The following is a 15,221-nucleotide window of genomic DNA, read 5'->3' as shown; positions in this document are numbered from 1 at the left end:
AGCTGAGGGGAAGAGCATGCTTACTCATTTAATTGGATGGTAGCATTTAATTGTTGCAATAAATCTCTTCCCCACAAATTGAGGTGGATGTTTAGCACACAGGGCTGAATGTATGCAATAATTTCAGAGCTGTCTGGCAGAGAGACAGGTAGCCACTGTGCGCTTTTACAAGAAGTCTGGTTACCACCCACACCCCACACTGTAGGAGCAGATTCTAAGGACCATGTGGGGTCCCAACAATTACTGGAAATGACAGATACGTCAGCACCTGTGTCAATCAAGCCTTCTATAATTTTTCCATTGATTTTATACTTACGAAGAAGTTTTTGTCGTCCAATTTTCTGTGTCACAGCCAGTAGCTGTGGGGGAATAGAAGAAGAGAGCTCGCGCAAATTATTATCAATAGCTGATACGACATTAGGTGGAGAAGGAAGCATTACCAATTGTGCCAAAGACTCACCCTTAGTTAACTGCATTGGCATATGGCTCCAAAATTGAATCATAATGGTGCCCACATAATCATGATGTAAAACACCTGGAATAACCTGGATTCCTTGTTTTGCCGCAGAAAATTTAGGCAAAATTAAACCTGTGACTGTAGAAGGGAGTGGACCTGCCATTTGACTAGGCATGATCACAATTTCACCAGGTAAAGCAGTGTCTTTGGCCTCTTGATTGATCAAATCAATAGCAAATTCAAAAGGCACCATTTTAGAAACTTTTGCAACAGCAGAAACTAAGGGTGGGGAACTCTCTAATTTTCCGGGCCTGAGAGTTGGGCCCCTAAGGAGTTTCCCTGAGACCTACATTGATTTGCCCAATGATACCCTTTTCCACACTTTGGACATTTTTTTGAAGGTCTGGTAGTAGTATTTGCAGTAGTATTTTTATTCGCACCTCCGCCAGGCGCCCTGCACTGCTTAGCAAAATGCCCAGGGCGCTTGCAATTAAAACAATTACCTGTTGGCCTGCTATTAGTTTGAATTGCAGTGGCAAGCAAAGACATAGCATGAGATTGACTCCCTATTTCTGTACATGATTGTATCATATCTGCAAGACTATATTTTGAACGACTTATGACGGATTGTAACACTTTCCTAGAATCAGTATTAGCATTCTCAAAGGCTAATTTTTTCATCAACTCATTCTGAGCTGTTTCATTATCTATCTGTCTAGAGATTGATTCTTTTAATCTATCAATAAATTGATGGTAAGGCTCTGAGTGTTGCTGCTTAACATTTACAAAGGAGTTCAGAGGCTGCCCTGAGACAGGGACTTTACGAATGGCGCGCTGGACACAGGTCGCAGTGCGGCTGAAATGCGAAGCTGACAATAATGCTTGTGCAGCCAAGCTATCGAATGGGGCAGATCCAAAAATTTGACTTGCTGTATGCATTGGATCAGCCAGAGCTATCGCACTATGTTTAAATTCACTTTCAAAAACCACATATTGTGCAGGGGATAAAATCATATGCATAAGATCTTTCCAATCATTAGGACACATGACATAAGAAGTTGAAATACATTCCAACATTCCAGTAACATATGAAGATTTAAGACCTGAGTCAGAGATAGCCTTCCTGAATTCCTTCATTATGGAATATGGAAGCTTATCATGAAATACCTGTTGCTGTGCTGTCCCTGGGATAGGCTGATAAGTGAAAGGGAAAAGTGACGGCATTTCCCCAGACCATGCAGACTGCTCCTCTAAAGATAAAAGACCTTCCTGCCTGGCTTCAGAAATTCCTGCACGGACGACCCCAGAAACATTTGGAACATTGGAATGCACCGGGGGGAGAGAAGGAAAAACGACAGGCTGAGATGCAGCTTCTGCAGAGCTCGCAGGCACCGGCAGAGGAGTGGCAGGCAGAGAAGGGGGAGAGAGGGGGATTGTATTAATCTGACACGGAGCTGCTTCGAGCTGAGAGGGAAAGGAGGGGGGTGAAGTCAATGGAGGCAAGATTTGTGGGTACGGGGGAGGATCAGGTGATGAAGCAAGGGGTGTAGAAAGTAAGGAAGACGACAATCCTAATTTACCAATAGCATTTGCACATTTTTGCCAAGTAAGCAAGCAATTAATTGGAGCCCTTGGCTCAGAAAAAAGCGTTTTTCCAATTTTTTGCCAGGTCTCTATGTCCAGAGACCCTTTGTCTGCGTAAAATGGACATTGGAACGTTATTTCCATTAACATTTGTTCAATTTCTTTTAAGGAAATTTGAACACCATCCCCCTTTTGCTTGACTAATTTAAATAATTCATTTGCGTGAGCTTTTTGACCTTTTGTCAGATTCCCTCCCATACTTATGAAATAGCGCGCTGAGACTTTTTTCCAGTCGGGTTAAGTATGAGGTTTTCCTAGCTCTGCAAGGGACCTGGTACCTTACTTCGTCGAAATCACGTCGGGGTCACCAGATGTTGAGTTGCATTCGAATCAAGGCAAACAAGTGGATGGTGTTTTTGAGATCCCCAGCTGAGCTCCAAGGCTGCCTCTTGAGAGAGAGTGCGTGCGTGCCTGAAACTCATCTGTGTCTCTCTTTTTATTGAATCTTACAAAAGCATGGCCACTCATATGTTAGTGGCTGATTGGTTAAAATACAAACAAAGAGGCTAGTTCCTTATTGGTTAACATAGGTATAAGGAGGGGTTACCCAAAATCCATTAATCTCCAATTCTTCAAAGGGTCTTTTGCTAATGGACCTTAGACAAGTATCTAAGCTTTTAATCCACCTAGATTTATGATTGATTATATTATGTCTAAATCAATTACTAATGTTATGATCAGAATATAAAAACAAACAATTAATTATACACTGAAGGAAAACAGAACAACTAATTAATTATACACTGAAGGAAAACAGATCATTGTAAACTTAATGTGACCTGAGTGAAAAAAGAGTGGAATGCAAAGAATGGAATTTGTGTGTGTGCCTGGCACATCTTTACACAGTGTGTATGAGAGAGAGAAGCAGAGAAAGATTTTAAGGTTCAGAAGTAGCTAGGAAAAGTTTCCCAGAATGCCACAGAAAAGAACCAGTGTTTTACTATACTGGCACATAAAGAGAACATCTCTACAGTGAAACATCTTGAGGTAAAAGAAAATAACCTCAACAATCAAAACGATTCCACATGTAAAATAAATCAGATTCAATGCAGATCAGACTGGCATGGTGTCTACCATCATCCGTCCTCTCTCTCTCTCTCTCTCTCTCTCTCTCTCTCTCTCTCTCTCTCTTTCTGTCTGTCACGCAGTGAGTGTGACCCTGGATCCAGAAACTGCCTCCCCAAAGCTCCTTGTCTCTGAGGACCTGAAGAGTGTGAGAAGGGCAGAAAAGAAGCAGGATGTGCCCGACAACCCGGAGAGATTTGACTGGATGCCCTTTGTGCTGGGCCGCGAGGGATTCACCTCAGGAAGGCCTACCTGGGAGGTGGAGATTGAGATGGTAGACCAAGCCATGTGGGCTCTGGGTGTTGCCAAAGACTCAGTCAGGAGGAAGGGTCCGTTTAAGCTTAATCCGAAGGAGGGCGTATGGGCTCTGAAGAAGCAGTTTGGCGAGTCCTTGCCTTTTCAGCTCGTGGCTTTGAGCTGCCCTGAGCCGGTCTCCGTGACCGTAAGGCAACTGCCCAGGAAGATCCGGGTTTCCCTGGATTACGAAGGGGGTCTGGTGGAATTTTTTGATGCCAACGCCAACGAAAGTCTCTTCACTTTCTTTGCAGGGTCATTCTTGGGGGAGAAGATCCGCCCCTTCTTCCTCTTGGGTTTGGGAGTCAATCTAAAGTGTTGAATTTTGGGGGAGGGGAGGGGTGATGAGCAGGGGAAGCCCCACCAAAACCCACCACCCTAAGTAGGCGGCATTCTGGAACCTTCTCAGTGGTTGCTGTTATAAGAATTTTAAGGCCTCAAAAATAGAATAAATACTCATAAATGCACACATATCTAAATATATGAACCATGTGTCTGAAATGGTACAGGAGAGCAATCCTGAAGCCATTTTGACTCTTCCAATGACCTCAAATATTCCTCTGCAGTAAGGGGGGAAGATGGGGAAAGCCTTCCCCGTTGTGTTTTTGCTTACAAATCCTGTCTTAAAGGGCATATTTGTGTATGAATAGGGTTTAGCCTGTGGGCTGGACTTGGGAACTAAAGTATTAACCATCACAAAAGAATGGCCAGGCTGCCCAGGTAATGCAATCAGTGACCATTATCAGGTATCCTGGCAGGCAGGATTTCTGCTGTAGACTGCCTCCTTCTGTGATGTATGTATGATGTTTTGGGGGTGGTCTTGGGCTACAGGGTGGGCAATTTCAAAAGGCTATATAGGGGTTTGCGCATCATTGTTCGGGGTTCTCCTCCCTCCTGCGTGTGCTGAGTGGGGACCCTTTTGCAATAGTTTAATAAAGATCAGGCTTACTAGCTGCTTTGCTTCTCAATATACTCTGGTTGGCCTCTGTTATTTTCTTTTCTTTTTTTTAAATAAATTTTTATTAGAGTTTTACAGAAAAGAAAAGTAGAAATTCTCAGAATAAGAAACCATAAGTTACAGAAAAAAGAAACACAAAAAAAATACAAAGAAAAATCACAACTAATTAAGAAAAATTAAATTTAAGCAAAGAAAGAAAAATAAAACAAATCCATTTTTCACAATGACCTCAGATTCATATGCTTATGTTCTTGACCTCCTCACGCCTCCCCCCTTTTGTATTCCCATTTAAATATTTAATTCAGCAAATTCTTACCCTTTTTCAAATATTTAAGCTTTATACCATAACATATTCTATATCAATATTTTCAACCAATCATCAATACCTTTTTTGCATAATCTTATTAACTTTTATCACTAATTACCACTTATTACCAATCCAAGCACAGTTTTAGCATTCATTCATTTTATAGTATTTCTGAAGATAGTCTTTGAATTTCTTCCAGTCTTCTTCCACCAACTCTTCTCCCAGGTCTCGGATTCTGCCAGTCATTTCCGCCAATTCCATATAGTCCATCACCTTCATCTGCCACTCTTCCAGGGTGGGTAGCTTTTGTGTCTTCCAATACTTTGCGATAAGAATTCTTGCTGCTGTTGTTGCATACATAAAGAAAATTCTGTCCTTCTTTGGCACCAATTGGCCCACCATGCCCAGGAGAAAGGCCTCTGGCTTCTTAAGAAATGTATATTTAAATATTTTTTTCATTTCGTTGTATATCATCTCCCAGAAAGCCTTAATCTTTGGGCATGTCCACCAAAGGTGAAAGAATGTTCCTTCATTCTCTTTACACTTCCAACATTTATTGTCGGGCAAATGGTAGATTTTTGCAAGCTTGACTGGTGTCATGTACCACCTGTATATCATTTTCATAATATTCTCTCTTAGGGCATTACATGCCGTAAATTTCATACCTGTGGTCCACAACTGTTCCCAGTCAGCAAACATGATGTTATGACCAACATCTTGTGCCCATTTGATCATAGCAGATTTAACTGTTTCATCCTGCGTATTCCATTTTAGCAGCAAGTTATACATTCTTGAAAGTATTTTAGTTTTGGGTTCTAACAACTCAGTTTCCAATTTTGATTTTTCCACCTGGAAACCTATTTTTTTATCCATGTTATAGGCTTCTCTTATTTGAAAATAGTGCAGCCAATCTCGCACCTTATCTTTTAATTTCTCAAAACTCTGCAATTTCAATTTATCTCCTTCTTGTTCCAATATTTCCCAATATTTCGGCCATTTGGCCTCCATATTGGACTTTTTTAGTGCCTTTGCCTCCATTGGTGACAACCACCTTGGGGTTTTATTCTCCAATAAGTCTTTATATCTTAACCAGACGTTAAACAATGCTTTCCTGACAATATGGTTTTTAAATGCTTTATGAGCTTTAACCTTGTCGTACCACAAATATGCATGCCACCCAAAAACATTGTTAAAACCTTCTAAATCCAAAATGTCTGTGTTTTCAAGAAGCAGCCATTCTTTCAGCCAACAAAATGCGGCCGATTCATAATAGAGTTTCAGGTCTGGCAGGGCAAAACCACCTCTTTCTTTAGCATCAGTTAGTATTTTAAATTTTATTCTGGGCTTCTTGCCCTGCCAGACAAATCTAGAGATATCTCTCTGCCACTTCTTGAAACAATCCATCTTGTCTAAAATTTGCAAAGATTGAAACAAAAATAACATCTTTGGCAATACATTCATCTTTATAGCCGCAATTCTGCCCAACAAGGAAAGCTTCAGGTTTGACCATATCTCTAAATCTTTCTTCACTTCTAACCAACATTTCTCATAATTATCTTTAAATAAATTTAAGTTCTTAGCAGTCATGTTAACCTCCAAATATTTAACTTTCTTTACTATTGTTAGGCCTGTCTCCTTCTGAAACCTTTCTTTCTCAATCGGTGTTAAATTTTTCTCAAGAACTTTAGTTTTTGATTTGTTCAACTTAAAACCAGCCATCTGCCCAAATTCTTGAATCACTTCCAAAACTCTTTTCGAACTAGATTCTGGCTCCTGTAATGTTAAAACTAAGTCATCTGCAAATGCTTTCAATTTATATTGCTTAGCTCCGACCTGAATGCCTTTAATCAGACGGTCCCTTCTAATCATGTTCAATAGTACCTCCAGGACTGAAATGAACAACAATGGGGAAATTGGGCAGCCTTGTCGTGTACCTTTCTCTATCTTAAATCCCTCTGTCACCACATTATTAACAATTAATTTAGCCTTTTGTTCTGAATAAATTGCACTTATACCATTTTCAAACCCTTGACCCACCCCCATCCCCTGAAGATTTTTCTTCATAAAACTCCAAGAAATGTTGTCAAAGGCTTTCTCCGCATCTATGAAAATTAAAACTGCTTTAGTATTTATATTCACTTGCAACTTCTCCAAAATGTTAATTATGTTCCTTGTATTGTCCGACAAGTGTCTACCCGGGAGGAAGCCAGCTTGGTCCTTATGGATCTCTTCCAATAGTACTTTTTTTAACCTATTAGCCAAAATGTCAGCAAATATTTTGTAATCCACATTAAGGAGGGATATGGGGCGGTAGTTCTTAAGTTGCGTCTTTTCAGACTCAGTTTTCGGTATAAGTGTAATATAAGCTTCCTGCCACGACTCCGGCGCCTTTTTCCCCTCTAATATCTCGTTGCACACCTCCATTAGTGGCCGAATTAACCAATCTTTCAAAACTCTATAATATTTGGAGGTTAAACCGTCTGGTCCTGGAGATTTACCCAACTGCATATTTTGAATGGCACCCGCCACTTCCTGTTCTGTAATTTTGTCACTCAACATTATCTTTTTTTCTTGAGAAATTTTTTGTAATCCATTTTTCCTCAGGAATTGGTCTAACTCGGCCTCTTTCTGTGGCCCTTGTGTATAGAGTTGTTTAAAGTATCTCTGGAAGCAGTTTCTAATTTCCAATGGATTCTGTATGGTCTTTCCATTTACCTCCAAATTTGTAATAGTATTTAATTTCTGTCTTTTCTTCATCTGCCATGCTAGCAGTTTCCCACATTTGTTGGCCGATTCAAAAGACTTTTGTCTCATCTGCTTAATTTTCCATTCCACTTCCTGATTTATCATTTTCATATATTGTACTTGATATAACTTAATTTCTCTCAGAATCTCTTGAGATTTTGGTTTCGCTCTTAGTCTCCTCTCTCCTTCTTTTATTTTTTCCAAAATTTTATCTTTTTTCTCATTTTGAATTCTCTTCTTTATTGCATTCTGTTGGATCAGAAACCCTCTCATGACCGCTTTGCCTGCATCCCAGATTGTTCTTTTTTCAACCGTAGTGTTCAAATTTATCTCGAAATAGTCTCTCAAAGTTTTTTGGGCCTTCTTAGTCACCTCCTGGTCTCTGAACAGGGTGTCATTCATTCTCCATCTAAAAGAACCGATTGGCATTAGTTTCATCTCCATCTTCACTGCATTGTGGTCGGAGCAAGTTTTTGGGCAAATTTCCACTTTTCGTGTCTTAGGTGCCAGTCCTCTAGTTATCCATATTTGATCAATTCTTGTCCAGGTCATATTGGCTTCAGAGAAGAATGTTCCCTCTCTTCCAAGGGGGTTCTTAGTTCTCCAAATATCAGTCAGGTCCATATTGTCAACTAGTTCAAAAAAGGTTTTTGGTAATCTGCCGTCTTTGGTTACCACTTGTCTTTACGACTTATCCATGTTAGTAGATACCACTCCATTCATATCTCCCATCAAAATGATGTTATAGTCCATATAGTCCAACAATGTCTCATGCAGTTTCTTAAAAAATTCAGATTTCCCCTCATTTGGTGCATATACTCCTACAATCAAATATTTTTCACCTTGTAGTTGGATCTCAATTGCGACAAACCTTCCTTGTTCGTCTTTAAAAACAAATTTCGGTGATAGGCTCTCTTTAGCATAGATAACAACTCCTCTCTTTTTAACTTTATCCGATGAAATAAATTCTTGACCCAATCTTTTATTAATGAGAACTTTTCTGTGGAGCCTTACCACGTGGGTTTCCTGCAAACAAATTAAGTCCAATTGTTCCTTTTTCAATATATGAAAGACTTTTCTCCTCTTCTCCGGAGAGTTAAAACCGTGAATGTTCCAACTTAATAATTGCAGAGACATAGTGTAATTATTTTAGTTACCTCCAGTCGCTCCCAGAAGCTCGTCAAGTTCTTGCGGTGGTATCTTCTTTTTTGATTTGTCGAATTCCAAAGGTGGTAATGCTGTGTCTACTCCTGGTCTCAAGGCTTTTAGCACATCTGTCGCTTCCTTTTGTAGATCTTCTTCAAAATCTCTCAGAAATTTTTCCTTGTCTTCCACTGATCTGATTCTGAACTTTTTTCCTTTAAATGTAAAAGACAGTCCCTGGGGGAACTCCCATCTGAAAGCAATAGAGTTTCTTCTCAGCAAGGCCACCAAGTCTCCGTAGTTAACTCTCAAATCCAAAAGATGTTTCGGAATATCTTTGAAAATCTCCACTCTGGACTCATTAATCTCTAGGGTCTTCTGGAAGTGAGCACCCAGTATTTTGTCCCGTTCCTCTTTCGAACGGAGGGTCACCAAACAGTCTCTCACCCTGTTTTTCCTCCCTCCTCTTCCAAGTCTAAAGGCGCTCACTATCTTAAAATCTTTATCCAGCTCCAAATTCCAAAATTTCTCAAATTCCTGTGAAAGATAGTCGTTCAAATTATCTTTCTCAAGTTCTGGCACCGCTCTGATCCTCAGGTTTGTCTGCCTCTCTCTCAATTCGACCATAGACAATAAGGCCTGGTGGTCCCCAATCTGTTTACGTATTGGTTTAATTTCTCCCTCTACAGCCACAGCTTTTTCTTTTGCCTCCTCGGCTTTTTCTTTTGCCTCCTCGGCTATTTTCCTGGTAGTCGCAGATTCCTCCAACAGTTTTTCTATAGCTTTAGTATTTGAGTTAATGCTAGCTGTGTTCCCTTTAATTTCAGCTGACTGATCTGAGACCTGCTTACTTAGGCCTTCCAATTTTTCATAAATTTTGTTCAACACAGATGTAAATTCCCCTTCTGAGGCCATTCCTTTTAACTCAGATTGCCCTGCGTCTTCCTCCTGAGTCGCAGGGGGGCCAGGCACAGATGCTCTGCGTTGCTGGGAAGCTAAGGTGGACTGTTGCACTTTGACCTTAGCTCTTGTTGCTCTTTGTTCAGTCATTCCCCCTTATCTTCCGTCAAGGTCAATTCCCAGAGTCAAGCCTTGCAATGGAAAGTCCCCAAAGTTAGTAATGGAAAATTCCCCCAGTCAGATACTGACTTCAGTAGTCCTCTAGGGGGACACAGTAACCGCCATTGGATTCTCAGTAACCAAATAACAAAGTCTTTTTGTAACTTTCCGTGTCCCCTCTTTAATTAAAACTAAGTATCCAGTTAAAAGGAGACTCTGAATGTGTCTCCTTGCAGAGTTAGAGCTTAGATATTTACAGTATCCATAGTCAATGCGAGCTCAAATGTAGCAGTCCTCATTAATCTGACAGTCCGTTCCCAGGGAGTCCGAAAGAAAAAACTATTAAGTTCCCAGAAGATCCCCAGAAGAAATACAGTCACTTTCTTAACTTCCCCCCTCTCCTCTAATGGGGGAGTTCTTTCTTTTGGTGCTTGGAATTAAAATTTTACAGTCCACTTTGAAGTACTAGCGTAAAAAGGTCTTTGCTTTGATCTTTTACAAAACGGAAAGGCGGACTTCCTGTTTGCACCTTTCCGCTTCGGAGCCCAGATTCGCTTATTTTTACTCTTCAAGTCCGAAATTCTTAAATTCCCCTACTCACGGATGTTCTCTTTAGAGCCGAATTTCACAGGAAAAAGGTCAGCGCTCTCCGGCAACAGCTACGCGGCTTCGCTCCATAGACGCAGCAATCGACCCGTAGCACCGCGCCGCTCCCGCTGCACACCGGAACCCCTTACGGGGCTCCCTTGCTAAAACGGGGGGCGCAAAAGGTGCCTGCTGGGTCCCACGCTCGCAGGCTCTTTCTGCCTGCGATTTCCAATTGGGTCCCCGCTTCGCCGTAGCGGAACAGACCCACTTTCTACGGAGCTTCTCCTCCTGCTCAGAAGGAGACCGCCATTGCCGTTGGCGCCGCCTCCGGAAGTGAACAAAGCTTCCACAGAGGTCAGATTGCATCTGATCTTTATTGAGCCTTCATTCAGATTCTTTTTAAATATGGGTGGCTAAATGACTGCAAGCTGTCATCCTGATTTGTTTGTGTAGCACAATCCGCTGTAAATGGGCTAACATAAAGTTCTGGTATGCAGTGGAATGGCTTTGCAATATACTGACGCCTTTGCAGAGGATTCAAGTGCTCTGTTGTTCTGGTGTAAGAAACCCACTTAAAAATACCGGTAACTGTCATTGCTCAGTCAGTAGAGCATGAGACTCTTAATTTCAGGGTTGTGGGTTTGAGTCCCATGTTGGGCAAAAGATTCCTGCATTGCAGGGGGTTGGGCTAGATGACCCTCAGGTCCCTTCCAGCTCTACAGTTCTATGAGTCTTGGATCCCAAGTGGCAAGTTCCATCTCTGCCTTTGTCTGCCTATGAATCGGACAGCAGAGCGGCATCATTCACGACAGCTTCGTTCTCCTTTCCTCTCCTCCATCCAGGCGATTTTGGTCCAGCCATTTCCCTGTGTTAAACCTGAAGTCCCATGCCTTATATAAAAAGGTTTTCATGTGCAGCTTGTGGGGTGGGGGTGGTTTGAATGCCATCTTTGGTGTGTGTCCCCCCCAAACAAAGCCTGGGGTTTTTAGGTGTCTTTAAGATTGGGACACTCCCTTGATGGCAGAAAGTGAAGAGGAATTAAAGAACCTTTTAATGAGGGTGAAAGAGGAGAGCGCAAAACGTGGTCTGAAGCTCAACATCAAAAAAACTAAGATCATGGCCACTGCAAATAGAAGGGGAAGAAATGGAGGCAGTGAGAGATTTTACTTTCTTGGGCTCCATGATCACTGCAGATGGTGACAGCAATCCCAAAATTAAGAGACGCCTGCTTTTTGGGAGAAAAGCAATGACAAACCTAGACAGCATCTTAAAAAGCAGAGACATCACCTTGCCGACAAAGGTCCGTATAGTTAAAGCTATAGTTTTCCCAGTAGTGATGTATGGAAGTGAGAGCTGGACCATAAAGAAGGCTGATCGCCGAAGAATTGAGGCTTTTGAATTATGGTACTGGAGGAGACTCTTGAGAGTCCCATGGACTGCAAGAAGATCAAACCTCTCCATTCTGAAGGAAATCAGCCCTGAGTGCTCACTGGAAGGACAGATCGTGAAGCTGAGGCTCCAAAACTTTGGCCACCTCATGAGAAGAGAAGACTCCCTGGCAAAGACCCTGATGCTGGGAAAGATGGAGGGCACAAGGAGAAGGGGACGACAGAGGACGAGATGGTTGGACAGTGTTCTCGAAGCTTCCAGCATGAGTCTGACCAAACTGCGGGAGGCAGTGGAAGACAGGAGTGCCTGGCGTGCTCTGGTCCATGGGGACACAAAGAGTCGGACATGACTAAACGACTAAACAACAACAACAGGGGCTAAACAGCTTTCAGGCAGGACTTCCAGTTCCGAAGGTTTTAGGACCTTCATTGGCAAAAGCAAACAAACAAACAAATTGCAGAGTTCAAGGATTCCTTCGGTGGCTGTGCTTTGAAATAAATATAATATCTTAAATATCTTAAGGGCTGTCACAAGGAAGTTGGAGCAAGCTTGTTTTCTCCTGCTACAGAGGGTAGTACCCAAACCAGGGGATTCAAGTTACAGGAAAGGTAACTGGCAGTTCCCCAAAATATTAAAAAGAAGCTATAATACGTTGATGCAGTGCCAAAGGTGAGAGGAGAGAAAATCAAGGGTTCTAGACATTGTCACTACTTCATCTCAATCTTTTGACCCTAAACAGAGGAAAGCCACCCTTATCTTGCTTCTTTGTTTAAAAGTTTTTGAGGGAAAAAGACAGGATTATGTTGAAGCAAAAGGAAGCATCTAGCACAGTTTGAGTTTCCCAGCACTGGTTATGATATGTAGGAAGGAATCTGTTGCTCCCTTCACCCGTTAGACCCAGACCCAGCACTGAACCACTGCCTTCCCTTAATAGCTGCAAAAGCACAGCTGCAGGCTGCTCACAGGTGGAAAGGCATGCCAAGAAATAGGGACCACTGTGCAATTGGGGTTGGTCCTATTTGCACAGAGTGCCTATGGGTGAATAGATGCTCTCAAGCCAACATCCCTCTGCAGATGTCCAGGGATCTTGTGACACAATCCCCACTTGCCCTTTCTACTCATGGGAGACCTTTCATGCAGGAAGGGTGAAAATGAAGCTTAGGTCTTTTATTTGTGAGGTCTTGTATCCCTTGCAAGTGTATCTTTTGGGGCCTGTAGCTTTCTAGGTCTGGTGTTTTGTGAGTTTGATCTGGTTTGCATTCACACTTCCTAGTCAGCCTCAGATTTACGTATAAGCTAAACAAGCTATAGCTTAGGGCCCCACTCTCTTGGGGGCCCCAAAAAAATTTAAAGGAAAAAAAACCTGGATGTACATTTCCAAAATATAAGATAAAAAAAACAAATAAAATGGAACCTACGGTACATACAGCAACAGTGTTTTGTGTTGTGTAGGCTCCTATGATGTACATATTTTGTTATGTGCAGATGGCTTTAGATACCTGTTAGGTCCATAAATTACCATATAGCATATATTCAACACAAAAAACAGCAACAATTTGTTGTTGACAATGGACATGTGGACATAGAAAGGGCCCCATTACCTTTAGTACACGGGTGTCAAACACAAGGCCCGCGGGCCGAATCCGGCCCACCAGACCTCGTCATGTGGCCCGTGTAGCCGCCGCCGGCCGCCAGCCTTCACCTTTTATTCTGTTTTTTTTTTTTTTTTTGACACAAGAAAGCTGCCTCTTCAGCGCATGCACGGCAGCCTACAAGCCAGAGAACGTCTGCCCTCTAGCGGCGCCGGCCGTTCTACACAGGAAACCTCCACTTTACATGCATTCCTACAGATACAACCGGCCCTTTGAGGGTGACCAAACTGCTGATGCAGCCCCCGATTAATTTGAGTTTGACACCCCTGCTTTAGTAGCTTAGGGCCTCATCAAACCTAAATCCGGTCCTGTTCTGAGTTCACACTTCCCAAGATTAGCACAGATACAATGATGCAATATATGTGGAGACATTTGAAAGCTATTTCCATGTTCATCTTTAAAGAAATCTTCAATTCAGAAACACACAGAGACCTTCCCCTTTGTGAAGATGCTTGCAACTTCTGCTGATGTGTGAAATCCTGAATGTTATTTGCTTGCTCTTTGACAGCCGTGGGGAAAATAAAGTTTGTCTTCTGATTTGTTGTGTTCTACAAGAGCATCACCTGCCAAGGCCACCTCTATGAATATCTTCTTTTCAGGATTGGGCTCTGATGGGGGATAAAGTTTATTTATTTACATAAGGGTGTTTTTTTCCCTCCCCTCTCCCCGCCGCCTCATGCTTCTTCTTAAAAGAATCCAACACTGATTTCTCAAGATCACTCACAAATCAGGGAGTTGTACTAGGAAGTTCATGCAGGGGGGGTGGGCGAGCAGATAGAAATTGAATTCAGTTTGCATTTAAAGGCAGGGCTACATAATTCACACTTTCTGATAAAAAACGTAAGCAACCATGCTTGGAAACAGGCATTTCTCCAGATTTTGTGACAGATTGTGTTCTCCAGCCAAGTTATGTGTACAGAACATGCCCCTACTAGGGCAAAGTGTGCAGAGGGAGATTTATTACAATAGGAATGGAAGTCAAGAACTGGGGTTTTGCAATACTGGTTTATAATAAAAGTTAGAGAACGGGCCGCTAAAGCAGCAGCTCAGGCCTTCAGAGCAAAACTACGCCTGCATGAAATATGTGCAGTAGCACCACCTAGTGGTTAAAGGTAAAGGGACATTAGGTCCAGTCGTGACCGACTCTGGGGTTGCGGCGCTCATCTCACTTTATTGGCCAAGGGAGCCAGCGTACAGCTTCTGGGTCATGTGGCCAGCATGACTAAGCCACTTCTGGTGAACCAGAGCAGCGCACAGAAACACCGTTCACCTTCCTGTCGGAGCGGTACCTATTTATCTACTTACACTTTTTGGCGTGCTTTCGAACTGCTAGGTTGGCAGGAGCAGGGACCGAGCAACGGGAGCTCACCCCGTCATGCCCTTGGGGTACGCCCATGGCCTCACATGGCTTCCTCAGTCTGCGTTGTCTCTCCCTTAAGAGAACGACTTTGAGCCAAAGCAGACGGGATGCATTTTTTAAACACATGCTTGCTAATCTGCCTATAAAGGAAGTGATTTTGAGCCAGCCAGATTAACACACCCACCCATGTGTTCTGTTGTTTTAAGGCTGCTTTCCGCAGCAGGCTTCACTTCTGCCCTCAGAGCCGGGGGGAGTGGGGGGTGGGAGAGAGAGACATAAAACAGTCGTTTAGTCGAGTCCGCCTCTTCGTGACCCCATGGACCAGAGCACGCCAGGCATTCCTGTCTTCCACTGCCTCCCACAGTGGTCAAACTCATGTTCGTAACTTTAAGAACACTGTCCAGCCATCTCGTCCTCTGTCGTCCCCTTCTCCTTGTGCCCTCCATCTTTCCCAGCATCAGGGTCTTTGCCAGGGAGTCTTCTCTTCTCATGAGGTGGCCAAAGTATTGGAGCCTCAGCTTCACGATCTGTCCTTCCAGTGAGCACTCAGGGCTGATTTC

The 15,221-nt window shown here is 42.7% G+C and overlaps 1 protein-coding gene across 1 annotated transcript in view; it reads left to right on the top strand.

Annotated features, from left to right (window-relative positions):
• Positions 1-4,428, top strand: part of LOC310758105 (uncharacterized protein) — a 41,740-nt gene extending 37,312 nt beyond the window's left edge. The window contains exon 15 of the mRNA XM_083604042.1: positions 3,250-4,428. Within this exon, the coding sequence (XP_083460168.1) occupies positions 3,250-3,782 (533 nt within the window). The 3' untranslated portion in view covers positions 3,783-4,428. The remainder of the gene's footprint in view (positions 1-3,249) is intronic.
• The last annotated feature ends 10,793 nt before the right edge of the window (positions 4,429-15,221 follow it).

This window comes from Podarcis filfolensis (genome assembly GCF_964270895.1).
Source record: "Podarcis filfolensis genome assembly, chromosome: 2".
Classification (NCBI taxonomy): domain Eukaryota; kingdom Metazoa; phylum Chordata; class Lepidosauria; order Squamata; family Lacertidae; genus Podarcis; species Podarcis filfolensis.
This window is presented reverse-complemented; position numbering and strand designations above follow the sequence as displayed.